The 14,492-nt window shown below is 47.9% G+C and overlaps 1 protein-coding gene across 1 annotated transcript in view; it reads left to right on the top strand.

The window, feature by feature from the left end:
* Tg (thyroglobulin) overlaps positions 1–9,595 on the top strand; it is a 175,396-nt gene extending 165,801 nt beyond the window's left edge. The window contains exons 45-48 of the mRNA XM_050145305.1: positions 56–163; positions 7,929–8,063; positions 8,360–8,550; positions 9,407–9,595. Of these exons, the coding sequence (XP_050001262.1) occupies positions 56–163; positions 7,929–8,063; positions 8,360–8,550; positions 9,407–9,525 (553 nt within the window). The 3' untranslated portion in view covers positions 9,526–9,595. The remainder of the gene's footprint in view (positions 1–55; positions 164–7,928; positions 8,064–8,359; positions 8,551–9,406) is intronic.
* Positions 9,596–14,492: the final 4,897 nt, after the last annotated feature.

Here is a 14,492-nt window from a genome sequence, read left to right as displayed (position 1 = left end):
GCAGCCCTCCCCCTACAGCCATGAATCTGAATTTTCTCCTCTATCCTTTCCTCAGGGACTACTTTATCATCTGTCCCATGATCAACATGGCCAGCCTCTGGGCAAAGAGAACCCGTGGAAACGTCTTTATGTACCATATGCCCCAAAGCTACGGCCATGGAAGGTAAGGTGATCATGTGACTATAGCAAATGTAGACAGAGAAGGCTGCCTGGCAAGGGTCCCTGTCGCCACTGTGATCCTCAAAGAAGAGAAAGAAGGCAGGATGAGGCATGGGCCATTCATTCCTCTGTGACGTGGGATAGGGCTTGACCATGTATGCCTTGCCAACATCAGCTACAAATGAGGCAGTGGTCAAGGGTACTTTATTCCACAGTGTTTCTGCCAAGGAAAACGAAGTACAAAGTTATGAGGACTCATACACCATGGAGGACTTGGAGCTCTGACTTAAAGTTACTCTCTCTCTCTCTCCTTGGCAAGAAGAGAGACTTTTCCTTTGCTAGGATCCTACGTGTTTATGCCTCTGAGAACCGAGTACTTAAGAACAGACTTTCCATAGAAACAAGTGTATCTTTTTTATTTGTTTTTCTGTTTATTTGGTTTCATATTTTCTTTCTTCTAGCTCAGGCAGGGCTAGCACTCAGTATATAGTCCAGGTTAACCGTGGGCTCTCATCAGTACTCCTACCTCAGCCTTTGAAGGATTGGGATAGGAGGCATGAGCTGCCAAGTCCAGAGGAGAGGTTTCTGTTTACCTCAATTTCTTGATTGTCCTTACTTCCAGAAGAGGTTCAATGGCCTGGTAATAAAATCCTGGGGTGAAACAAAAGCACCAGAACAGGAGAGAGACATGAGAGGCACACGTAGGAAAGAAAACTGGGATGGGAAGCAAGGAGCGACAGGAAGGATGATACAAGGAGGCGGGATGAGGACAATGATGACAGCGTTTGGAGGGAGGGCTGTGGAGCCCGGGTTCTACTTCTGCCCTCACTGCATGTGGAAAACCCATTCCAGCAGGATCTGAGATGTCTACATTAAGGAACATCTGAATGACAACATCACACAGCAGCCCTTGGTTAAGGCCTTGAAAGGAGTGGCATCCTGGTCTCAGCCTTAGAGTCTTGGAGGATGTGGTCCCATAAGACTGTGGTCTTTTCCACTCAGCGAAACTGGAGCTATAGTGTGTCCAAATAGGTGACTTGGTTTTTGCAACATCCAATGGGAACACAAGGAGTGTTTTTGAGGGTGGCAGGTTGAGACGGTTGTCCCTGCTTCGTAGACAGAGGCATCTTGAGCCAATCAGGCCACTCTAATAAAGCACCTTACAAACAGCCCAGGTTTATCACTTACAGTTGTGGAGGCTAAAGTCCAGACTCAAAAAGACACCAGCATCTTGGGGTGTCTATTGAGGGCTGACCCTCACCAAGAGCACCTCTGTGCTAGAAGGTGAATGAGTTTTTTGGGACCTTGTTGATTCTCTTCATATTAACCTTGTGAGTTAGTCCCCCAAAGGCTCAGCTCTTAAGACCAATAGACAGAGGATCAGTCTTAAACTTAAGAGTCTTGGAAGATCGCAGACGCTTACTCTTTTTGAGGTTCAAGAAGGTTCAGCGTGCTCTTCCCTGTTTCCCAAGATGAGCATCTAGCTCAGTGCAGAACAATGGCTGTCTCTGCACCTCCCAGCCTAAAGATCTGCTTCCACTAGACCACATGGTCTATCTGCTTAGAGCTGTTTATAGTTTCTACCACACCAACCTCTAGAGTCAAACTGTGTTCTGAGGTTGAGGGTGGAAGGCTAAATAGTCCGCTGTAGCTCTCATGAGAACGTGTGGAAGGAAGGGAGGGAGTCAGGGAGGGAAGGAGAGAGGGAAGGAGGGAGGGAAGGAGGGAGGGAAGGAGGGAGGCAGGGAGGAATGAATAGGCGAAGGAATGTTGAAGGAGCTCAGGAGTGTGGGCACAGTAGATAGAGCCACTATGATCTGGAAGCCTACCCCAGAACACGCTCCTAGAGTCATCCTTAGCCATGCCTTGCAGTGCCAGGGCCTGGATTCATGGCTCTCTGACTAGTATTTGCCTTCTTCTAGTGAGGTGGAGAGGCCACGGAAAGGTGTGGGCCCCCCACAGCAAGGCCGTATCCTCAGGAGCCTTAAGAAGTCTGTATCTCTTTGTCCCAAATATTTATAGTAGCAGAGAAGGGGGGAGGGAGGAAGGGAGGGAGGAAGAGAGAGAGACAGACAGAGACAGAGAGAGACAGAGACAGAGAGAGACAGAGACAGAGAGAGAGAGAGAGAGAGAGAGAGAGAGAGAGAGAGAGAGAGAGAGAGAGAGAGAGAGAGAGAGAGAGAGAGAGAGAGAGAGAGAGAGAGAGAGAGAGAGAGAGAGAAATATCCACACGTGTCAGCAAAGGGAAAGGAAAGCACCAGCGTGCACACAGTTCCTGCAGAGTCGAGAGGGCATGAACCCTGGGTTGGTTTCAGAGGCTCCCCTGGGGAGGGCCCACAGACTTTGTGGCCTTCAAACAGCAGAAATGTGTTGTCCCATGTTTGGAAGGGCTGTGGGCCGGAGTGCCCATGTCATAGGGCTTGGGTCCTCCACAGGTTCTGGAAAGGGTGTGCCAGGGGACCTCTGGTCTCTGGTTGCTTCAGGTATTGCTTACCAAAAAGAGCCAGTCTTTCTGCTCCCCAATTCCTTTCATGCCTTGTGTGTAGCCCTGTGTCCAAATTCCCACTTCTTGCAGGGACATCAGTCCTCAGTTGAACTCAGTCGTGTGATCCCGTTCTAAGGAACTGGAGTGAGGGTGCTGGCGTCTCTTTTGGAGAGGACACAGATGTACTCTCAAGAGCCCTTAGACTCCTGTAGATCACAGAGTCCTGTGCTGGAGGCTTATGGGGTCAAGGACCTGAAGTGGATAGTCCTTCAGGGAAGGACTTAACTGCAGCCAACAGCACCCTCTGTGTGCTAGGCTAGCCAGGGTTTCTTTCTGCTGGTTAGCCTCTGCCTGTGCTTCTGAGTGCTTGCAGACTGGACCCTTATCATGATCCTGGGGACCTTCATGGAACAGCCACACGCTGTGTTCGATTATGAAGGACCCTCATGACTCTCGACACCTCAGTCTGAGGCTCTGTGTTCAAGGAAGGACTGGATAGGTGCTCACAAGACAGTGAGGAAAGACTGAAGCCAGAAGCCAAACCATCCCTAGTGACAGGAGGGGACAAGCCTGCATTTCTGCTCTGTAGGCTCCCTGGGGCTGGTGCTATGGCTTGGAGCAAGCAGGTAGTAAGCCTGGAGGACCAACTTCCCTGGGATCCATGGAACTTGGGTCCCAGATACCAGCGCGTCAAGGAAGAGGTGGGCTCTCTGAAATCAGCCCTAGCTGTCCATCCTAACCTGAGCGCTGCAATGCCCAAGGTTGTCCTGTCACTTCCAGAGGAAAGACACAGAGACATCTGAAGCATGGCTATGTGCCCTGATGACAGACAGGGACTCAGCATCCTCCCCTTCTGGCTACCAACATGCCCTTGACTCTTACCAGCTACTGACCCGAGGCAGGTCATGTGGTCTTCTTGGTGACTCGGTTTCTTCATCTGAACAAGGAACACAGGAGTAGTTTTCTCTCTCAGGGCCACTCAGTAATGGATTTGTGTGTAGACCAGGGTCTGAGTGACTTTAAACCACAGGATTCCCACTGTTCTCGACAATCTCCCCTGTCACGACGGTCACAATGTAGAGCCATCGATGTAATAGATTCTGCAATTACTGAACAGATGAATGAAAAAACTTTTTGGCAAGCCCTCTTTTTACTGCTCCAAACTCTCCCTTCCCCACAACTTTCTTCTTCCTTTCTACCCCTCCCCCTCTCCCTCTAGCTTCTCCCCCTCCCTCTCCCTTTCCTTCCCTCAGCTTTCTCTCTCTTCCCCGGAGCTGTCTCGTCTCTCATTTTATTTCTGGTGTGTGTGTGTGTGTGTGTGTGTGTGTGTGTGTGTGGTGTGTTACATTCCCGCCGTCTGTCTCCTGCCTCTGTTCTGTTGGCATACAGCAACTTCCTGGCAAGGACCAGCAAGCAGACGCTATACCACTCTCTTCCATATAGAGCAGATGTCACAAAACAGCAGTGTGGCACTCTTGTGCCCGCCACATTACAGATAAGCTGTCCTTTCTGCCGAGAGCAGGAGAGCAATGACACCGGGGCAAGGCCAGAGAATCCCTGTCCTTGTAGAGTAAGAGAAAAGCCTCATATCCAGAGGCGAAGAAGACATCTCCTCATAGCCCTTCATTTTCCCAGCACAGGAACAAAAGTCCGGGGAGGTGACGGGATCTGTTCCCCTCAAGTGAGCGGCAGTCTGGACTCTCGCGTGTGTCCTGCCTTCTCCTCTGTTCTCTTTCAGTTGTACCCACTTTAGCCAGAACTAGATTGCTTAAGTTCATACTAAGCAAAGTCCATATTAGCTGTGCAATCCCGGGCAATTCACTTAGCTTCTCTGGGCCTCCTGGGAGAAGAATAACTGTCGCACAGAGCTGCTGAGAGGGGAGATGGAGACAGGACCTGTAAAAAAAATCATTCCGAGGCTTGTATATATTCTGTGAGGGTCATGCCTACATACATACCTGGCAGACTTTGAATGCCAAGACTGTAGATGGAAGGAAAATCTCCATGACTTTAACTCTCCCCCCCCCCTTTATTGGCTGTTTCGTCTAAGCAAATTCCCTTGCCTCAGTGTTCTTGCCTGTGAAATGGGTGTTGTTTCTTACAATTCATCTTTGGAGTATGAGAATTAAAGTTAATACATGTCCAATATCCAATACCCTGTAGACCCTTCGATGTTTATAATCAGAATTTGGTTATTTTAAAAAGTTAATAAAACTCTGCTAGGAAAGAAATGAATAAAGATGACTATGAAGGCAACCATGCTCCTCCTTTAAACGCTGCCCAGCTGTGGGAAACAGAACTGTGAATCTTAGCCTTGAGATGTTTCAAACACCACTACATTCTAGATACTTTTGTGCATTCCAGGGGCCTGCCCATTCCAGATCCAAAATACCATCTCTTTAGCCCGTTATCTTGGTGACTTTGCAGAAACTGGCAAGCCAGAGAAAATAGTATCCGGCTGGATTCTTGAACGGGGTCCATGGGCTCAGCCACATCCCATTTGATCCTTAAGGTTCTCTCCCAGGGTGGATAAAAACCGGCACTGCTGACACTGCCCACCCGACCCTGCAGTGGTCCGTCCACTCTCCAGTCCTCTTCCACCCTGACACGACAGAGGCCTGCCTGTTACGGGGCAGACAGCAGAGAGCACACCCATCCATCCGCACACGTTCAGATAACTTGGCAGTGCCAGCAGGGAGGAGCCCTAAGGCGCTGGGCTCAGCACTGAGGGGAGGACCAGGTAAAACTACAGCACTCGCGCTTCCAACCTGAAGAACAGGGGACGGCGCTAATACAAAAGTGAACCCCCAAAATGGTGGTCAGGTGCCAGGGCCCTGAGGTGGGAAAGGCCTACACGTCTATAGGTAAAGAAGGCCGGGCAACGGGGATCTGTTGAAGGTGAGGAAAATGGCTGCAGCTGTGAGGAAAACTGGCAGGTCTTATCAGTTTTATAGGTATTTATGTAAGTGTGAGAAGATTATCATTGCACTCAGTGTTTTTATCTTCAAAGACATGTCTTTCATTCACAATGATCTTGTCCCTCACACCCGAAAACGTGGTTCACAGAAACACTGTAACTTGGTAGTTGTTCATAAGATATAAAATAAGAACCCCATCGTCCAATATGGTGGTCAGCCGCTCAGAAACAGCCATGCTAGGTGAGAAGCAACCAGCGTGACTCAGATCCGGGTTTTTACATGGAGCCTCTACCTGTGTTCCTTCCCTTCCTGCTCCATCTCCAAGTGTGAGGCCTAAGTAGGAAGATGCTGTTTTCAGATCCCCTTCTGAATTTCCTGCAGAAACCATAAACTTGGTGTGTGTTCCACAATTTGATTTCTAGGCTGGGCCTCTTGTAAGCAGAGTATCTGCGTGATAGACAAAGCATTTAATGAACCCCAACGGTAGCTCTCTGAAGACACCTAGCCTGAGTGCCAAGAGAGTGTGGGGTCTGAAAAATGCTGATTTGTGTTTGTGGCAATTTATGGAAAGAGTCAAGTTTAGTCCAGTTTAGTCCAACCAGTCAATTAGAAGCTGCGACTGTCCCACAAAATAATGTACCATCAGCTCTGCTGGGCACTGAGGAAGCCAGAAACACTGCTGCACTCTGGGTAACTTCTGAGATGAGTTGGGCGCCTCCAGGGTACTGTGTTCGTAAGAACTTTCTCTGGGGAACAGGTGGGACCGGAGTACGTGAAGTGAATGGAAAGCTCCCCTCTAAAAGGTTGCAAAGGACCACATGTGGTCTCTGAGACCCACGATGACCTCCTGATGCATTCGGGAGCAGGATCTCAGTTTCTCAGATTTACCCAAAGAGAGACATGAGCCAGGTACTTAACAAGTCCGTGGTTCTCTAAAATAAGCAAAGAGGCCAGAGGCCGTGGAAGCAAGACTTCCCCTCCTCCTTTTCCCAGACTTCCTTCAGAGGAAGAGCTGCAGGGCTGGGGTATGCTTTGTGGGTACAAGGTCAGCATGCTTCCTCTTACGCTGAGAACTTCAGGATCTCCGTGGTTACAGACTCAGCCCCAAACCTGTCACGTGGTTAGGGGCCAGTGGGCCTCTTCCAGTATTGCCTCTTACCCTGTCATCAGAAGGATGATGACTTCCAGCACACAAACTGTAAGAAATGTCGTCACTATCTCTACCCCCACAGCCTTCTCTCTTCTTGGCTGGAGGACCAGCTCAGCCACCTTCCGGCTGAGACTATTATTCAGAGTTCTTTGGGGACAGCTCCTGTTACTGTTTTCTGCAGCGCTTTGTGGGTTGTGGCTCCTGGCCATGGGACTCGTGTTGGAAGTCAGCAGTGAGCAGTTCTTTCAGTCTGACCACGCTCTGGCTCCCTGGGAAGGATTTTAAGTTGAGCGGGGCTGAGGTACAGCCAGAGATCTCACGTGGATTCTGTCCTCACTGGACAGTAGCAGTGGTGGCCCTGCCTCAGCTCAGGCTTCTTCCCGTGAGGCTCAAGGCCATGGCCAAAGGCTCTCTGCCTCAAACACTACCCAAATTCCCCACCTTTTCAGGCCTGATTTGCAATTCTTCAGGACTCAGCTCTTACCTCGCTCTCAACTGGAGCCTGATGAACACGAGCAAGCACGCCATCTGTCACTCCTTGGATTTTTCTAGAATAGGAAAATGACCCCTTTTGATTCTCAACACAGAGCAGTTGTCAGTAAGGGTGTGAGGCCTAGGGACCTATTGCCTACTAGAGGTTCACTTCAGTCATGACACACATTTACTGAACACCTACCAAGTGTCCGGTGCTAGGGTGCTACATGAGCAGAAGTCACCCTCGGGGAGCTGACAACCTGCAGATAAAGGGCCAGTGCAGAAGAGGGACCTGAAACTGGCCATGTTTTATGATTTTGTTCATTGAGTGCTGCGGGAAGATTACAGCTAATACCTACCTGCCTATAAATACCTGTATATTTCTTAGTTCTGAGCTACTGTGGGATTCCTTTCATTAAGTGTCCGATCTCCGTCCTCAATTGAGGAACAAGCATCTAAAGGCAATATAGGTATTGTAGCTAAAATAGAGTCAAAGGGTCATCCTGGAACATTATCTGTCATCAACTATCAGCAGCCAGTGAGCCTCAGCCACCACATGTGCCATGGGTCTACCCCAGACCAGGTTAGCCCCTGGACACAGGCCCAGTAGGATGTCACACTAAATAGGCATCCTACACATGGTAGGAGGTGTGAGACGGCTTTGTTTTCAATGGAGGCCTGCTAAGTTTGGGTTCATATTTACCACCTCATGCTTCTTGCCTCTCTTTCCCTGTTTCCTCAGCCTGGAATTGCTGGCAGACGTGCAGTATGCTTTTGGACTGCCCTTCTATTCTGCCTACCAGGGCCAGTTCTCGACAGAGGAGCAGAGCCTGGCCCTGAAAGTCATGCAGTACTTCACCAACTTCATCAGATCTGGGTATGTGGCCCACTGTTCTCCGAATCCTATCATGTACTCCCTCCCAACCCCACAGCTGAACGCAAAGACCGCGTGTTTTATCAGTTGACTCAAAACTGCAGTTCTCTGTTACCGTATCCCTGCCTTGGCTTCCGTTTCTAATCAAACCATCTTTATAGATAAATCGTGAAGAAATCTTCCAGCTGAGTCCTTCCTTGCTCAGACCCACTGATGCAATAAGTCAGGGTTTCTTTAGCCTCTGGACTGAGGACACTAGGGACTAAGGGGTGTGTGTTGCTTTCTTCTCATTTCCCTAGAAATCCCAACTACCCACATGAGTTCTCAAGGAAGGCAGCTGAGTTTGCAGCACCCTGGCCTGACTTTGTTCCTGGAGCTGGAGGAGAGAGCTACAAGGAGTTCAGCGCCCAGCTTCCCAACCGGCAGGGCCTGAAACGAGCTGACTGCTCCTTCTGGTCCAAGTACATCCAGGCTCTGAAGGATGCAGGTAGTAGTGCCCTGGGGGCTATGAATTTGGGAATGGTGTTAGATTCAGTGATTCAGTGCCTACTGATTAGCTGTGTGCTGGCTTCCATTGCATGCATGGAGGCCATCAGGTCACTGGGTACTGGGTACATAGCCTTTTTTCATGAGGTGAGCACAGTCCAAAACTCTTCCTCTGCCAAGAGCCTCCTGATCAGATGGGGGAGATGAGAAGTAAGGGCGAGGCTCAAGGAGAGGGCACTGGACAGAGGGAAGGAAGGACATGGGAAAGTTGAGTGATAAATGGCAGCCAGTTCTAGCCAGTAGCACCCGTGCAGGAGGAGAAACATCTTCAACCTCTTGCAGCCCTTTGCCTGGATACATAGAAGATCTCAGAGAAAGGGAAGCAGTGAGGCACAAGATGGTATTCCCACTTCCTGCTGCTGGGGCTTAAGGGGTAAAATGTATCATGGTAAGACATTAGGACTGTAGGAACAATATGATATTCTTAAGAAACTTCCAGGAGAGTGAGGAGACAATGTGAATGTCCTTCCTTTTTCCTTTCATTGGAGTACCTATACCCAATGTCCTGAACCCAACGGTCTGAAGGGGTCACAGAGAAGGGATAATTTGAGAGAGTGTCCAGAATGGAAGTCCTGCTGACAGAGAGGGAGAGGTGGAACATCAGAGAAGAGACCTTTGTCTAAAGTGTTTTGAACTCTCAACTTTGCTTTAAGCTTCAAGACCAACTGGGTCCCTTGACATACCAAAGGTCCCTGCATCCCAGAAATGAATCTAATATTAGCAGGGAATTGATAAGGAATGAGTCTGGTCCTGGGGTCACTTAACAAAGGATCAATTCTGGTACAATCTTTCTGTTTTAGATGGAGCCAAGGATGACCAGTTAACCAAGAGTGAAGAGGAAGGCTTGGCAGTGGGATCTGGGCTAGAAGAAGACTTCTCAGGTTCCTTGGAGCCTGGCCCTAAGAGTTACAGCAAATGACCCGCCCTGAGACCACCTATTCACCCTGCCAGCTTCATTTCAAACTGCCCAACATGATGGGTTTGCTATATACAACCACTGGCTTTCAATAAAGTGCATTCAGCAAAGCATTGGTGATTCTGAGTTGTGATTTCAAAGCAGTTCTTAGTGACACCACAAGAGGTGTTCATGTAAATCTTCCTGAGATTTGGCTCCCAGGTTACTGGGTTGTCAACAATATTTATAAAGTATCTACTCTGCTTCCTTAGGAAAGCAAGGTTCCTGTCCTTCTGAGAGAGGAAGTCTGCAAACAGAAGACAGTAGCACAGAAAATGGAGTTCCATCCAAGTCAGGAGCTACAGAGAGACAGTCTCATCAAAGTGAAGGAAAGTCCAGAATGCAAATAGGAGAACTAGGCCTAGGGCAGCAGTATAGCAAGAGGCAAGGAGGTCTGAAGCCTTGTGTGATGGTAGAAATGGATGGAACAGGAGGCTAGAACTGGAGGCTTTGGTTACGTATGAGAAGGAGTGGGTAGCAGGAAAACAGGATTACCCAAGCTCCAGGACAAGCATCTACTTTCTACTTACTCTCCCTAAAGGGAGCGCTGGTGAGAGCAACTCTCTCTGTCTCTGTCAATCTGTCTGTCTCCTCCCCTCTTCTCTCTCTCTCTCTCTCTCTCTCTCTCTCTCTCTCTCTCTCTCTCTCTCTCTTTCTCTCTCACTCTCACACACATAAAGGCTAAGTTGGAGCAGGTGGAATTCGTTAGCACTCTCTGTCATTTGCATGACACATCATAAAATGTGTTCACACCCATCCTCTCACTTGAGTTCAGACCAAATTCTGTGATGCTTTGCAGGTTAGATGGGGCGCAGCAGGTCTAGTGAAGTGTTGGGATTTAGAAAAGAGTAGGGGAGGGAGATGGGGTTTAATTGAGTTTCATGCCTTAGTGGAACTCAGAAGCATATGCTAGTCCAGTAAGTTCAGGTGGTGTAGGGCAAGTCCTTTGACTCAGTGGCTCCCAGCTGTGGCTTGTTAGAATCATCTGAGAACTTTTGCAAACCCTAGTACTCTGGCTTCCCAAGGACCACACCAGGATACAGTGCAGGATGGCTGCTCTTAATAATACAGAATATGGAAGTTTCACCATCAGGTGGATCAGTTATGTTTATTGGGTGGGCATCATTTGCCAAGGTATAAAATGGAAGCAGTTTTAACTTTCATATGGCTGCCGTTTTGCAGTAGTCACGATAGTGTCCCCACCGAAGCTGTGCCAGCCTAATCCCAGGGACTTTAGGTGGTATGTAGACTTATAGTTGATAATCGCTGGCCTTAAGGAGCCAAGAATTATGTTTATGTAACTGTAACGCTAAGAGCCACTTAAGGTAGACTGGGGAGGCAGAACAGCGGATCAGAGGGAGGATGGCATGGGAAGATCATGCCTCGGCATTGCTGGTGTTTAAGATGGAAATAATAGGATGTGAACAAGGGAATGTGTGTAGCTTCCAAAGACTGGAAAAAGCAAGGAGATGATTCTCCCCCAGGGCCTCCAGAATGAGTACACACTAAGGACAAGGTTTCAGCCCACTGGAGATTCTTGCCTGATTTCTGATCGACAGAAATATAAAGCAATTGACCTGAAAGTTGGCAGTATTTGTTATAGCAGCTGTTGAAAGCTAAAGCATCATTATGCCTGTTCAGATATATGTGTATATGTATGTATGTACGAACGAATGTATGTGTGTATCTCTCCATGCCCTTGACCAAGCCTCAGGCATAGACAGCTCATTGTTTTCCTGAAAATAAAACATTCACACCACTCCAGTTTAAGACTGAAACTCCAGATCCACCAATGTTACTGCTAAAACTGGATGGCTCCCATTTTGCCACCTGGTTAGACTGAGGGTGGAACACACTGACTGTCTCTATGAGCCCTGCATGTGTGTGGTTGGGTACTTCAGGATGGGGAAGAAAACATTCTGTTACAGTGGTAATGCCTGATTGGTAGATTGTCCTGTGGATTGTGAGAACTAGTGCAGCGTGAAGCAGTCAGGGTCTATGGGTCCTTGAGGCTAATGATGAATCTTGGGTACCTCCTATGTGACAGTCCAGTCCATGAGAAAGGTAAAGAAGAGAGACATCAAAGGCAAAGCCATCACAGAACTGCCCCCACAACAGCACTGGTGAAATTTGTATAGCCAGCATACAATAGTAAGGATGTTTGTCTACAGGGCACCCAGGCCCCCAGGAAGATAAGAATGGAGCAGCACCCTGGCAAGTGCCTGGCCAGCCTGTGGGAGCTGCTGCAGAGCTCTGAGCTCCAGACTTCCCATCATGTAGTTTCTTAGAGCTTGTGCCGTGGGGATTGTTATAGCCCAGCCCCATGAGCAGAGGGACAAGGCCATTTGATTCAATGAGGCAGGCAAATATAGAAAATAGCTTATCAACTTCGGACTCCACTTGGCTTGAGATATGGGCACAGCCCTCTCTGAATGTGCCTAGCAACCTATCAGCAACACAGGTCCCCTCTGCATAGAGCTGCCTTGCTACGTGTTTCAAACCATGGGGAAGAGAACCAACCACTCCCCTCCACCTCCACAATCCCTCTTCTAGTCAAACACATAGTGGAACACATTCCAGGAACTGGGTTGGTTGCATATGCAGTGAGGCAACACTATATTCCCGAGTGTTTAGAGAGGAACCTCCCCTTTGCCATGTTACCACTGTGTATAAATGGATATGTGCATTATCAAAACTGGATGTATTATGATGGCGTGGGAGGTCCTTCTGTATATGTGTTGCTTTCATTGGTTGATGAAAAAAAAACTGCTTTTGGCCAATGGCTTAACAGAGTAAAGCCAGGCAGGAAATCCGAACAGAGATGCAGAGAGAGAGAGAGAGAGTAGGCAGCGTCAGCGATATGCTATGGAGCTGCCTAAGGAGAAAGACGCCAGCTGGTAACCAGAACTTACCTGGTAAGCCACAGCCTTGTTACAATACACAGATAAATAAAAATGGGTTCATTTAAGAAATAGCAGCTATCTAAAACTAGGTTTGAGCCATTGGACAAACAGTGTTGTAATTAATATAGTTTTGTGTGGTTATCTGCGTCTGAGCGACCGGGAAACAAGCAAGCAGAACTGGCAGTCTCTGGCTACAAATTAGGACCAATGCGGTCAACTAAATCCACTTAAAAACATGAGAGAGCTTGAAAAGGAATTCTACACAAACACACACACACATAAAGAAAAAAAACAGAGTTTAATGCAGCTTCCTGCTCTGTTTGCTGGTGGCAAGCAGAAATGCAGATCCTTTAAGTGGTTTCCTGACTCAGCTGTAGCAGTAAAAACTAGTTTAGGATATAAGAGCTAACTAAAAAATACACTTAAGCTTTTGGCCAAACAGTATTGCAAATAATATATTTTCTGTGCAATATTTTTGGGTCTGAGCAGCCAGGAATGAACAAATAGCCTCCGGTTACATTATAAGATGGGACATTTGAGTAGAGAAATGATCATATGACCGAATCTATCAAGAACTATCCAAATTGTGCTTCTTAGTAACCAAACTCCTGTGAAACACCAGGAAAGGAAATTTCAGGATGTATTTGAGGACTATTGACATTCTTGTTTGTGTGTTTTCTGACCTGTCCTATACTTTCTTGGTGCTTTAAAATCTATATGGCCATTTATTCTATTCTTGAATAAAAGGTTATAAAACTGGAAATGCCCAAGCCAGTCCCTGACCACCTCTGGTAACAGCAACTGATCATTGAAGGCTTCTTAAACCCTGCCCTTCATCTGAAAGGTCGGGGAGGTCACAGAACACCCAGGCTAGGTTCACGTGAAGGTCACTAAGTGAACGGGGAATCTTCTATGAAGAAACAGAGTGACCTTGAGGCTTGAGCAAGCGTGATTCAGGAGGGAAGTGTTGCCGTTCGCTAGAAACCAGGTATATCCCATTTCCTTCTAGAGGGAAGTACCAGGAAGCAAGTGTTCTTTTTTATGGGAAACAAGACATCCCTGTAGGTGTCCTCTCTGTCCCTTTGGAAGAGGCAGTAGATACCTAGGATCTAGGGGCTGCCTATATCTTCACCAAAGCTGGGAAGGATGGCTCCTCTCCGGCTATCCTAGTCCACAGGTGCCTATTGCAGGACCAGGGTAAGAGGGTAGAACCCAAATGGCTTATTAAAAATGAGAATTTTTAAAAAGGGAACAGTGGCAAAATCTGTAATTGCAGCTCCCTAGGAGTCTGGGGCAGGAGCATCATAAGTTAACATATGATTTGCATATCCACAATTCTGAATGAATAACACCTTCAGGTAGGCCGTACCTCCAGAGGCTTCTCAGTCAGCTATAGGTCCGCCTTCCCATGATCTCTTTTACCAGCTCCCACCCGATTCCTGTCACCCACGGCTCTCCATTGCATAAGAGTCCTGTCACCTGTTGTTACACTGATCTTACTGACTTCCTTCTAGGAAAGGTGAGTGTCCAGCCTACATATGCCACCCACCCCTTGTACCCCCATAAGTTTGGTAGCATCAAAATTTCCAATTCTTCCTTGGGTCACTTCCTTATCACTCCAGTACCCTTTCTTTGCCGATGGCTTTGCTAACAGTTTCCTGACTTGCTGTGTAAATGAGTTGCTCAGCTTCTTCAACCACAGCCCCACCTCTTCCTTTCCCTCTCTAACCTTGTCCCTAGCTAGCTACCCTCTCATTTTGACTAGCCATACTCTCTCTTGCCTTGTATTGGAATCTCAGCTAGGTCTTCCAGGGTCTGTCCACAAGGTCCTACACCTGAAAATCAGTAAGCCCCACTTGGCCCCAGTAAGACTTTGTATTGTCCATAGGCCAAGCAACATGCATGAATCATGTACCACATCTCATGGCCCCGGCTTTTGTTGGTTTTAGAGCAGTTTCTGTGTTGGCCAGGGTCAGAGTCTAAATGTTATTTTATATGACTGACTCCCCTTTGTTGTTTCTTCTCTTA

Source organism: Alexandromys fortis, unplaced genomic scaffold (assembly GCF_014885135.2).
Source record: "Alexandromys fortis isolate MF-2015 unplaced genomic scaffold, M_Fortis_MF-2015_v1.1 scaffold_2_1_26212458, whole genome shotgun sequence".
Taxonomy (NCBI): Eukaryota; Metazoa; Chordata; class Mammalia; order Rodentia; family Cricetidae; genus Alexandromys; species Alexandromys fortis.
This window is presented reverse-complemented; position numbering and strand designations above follow the sequence as displayed.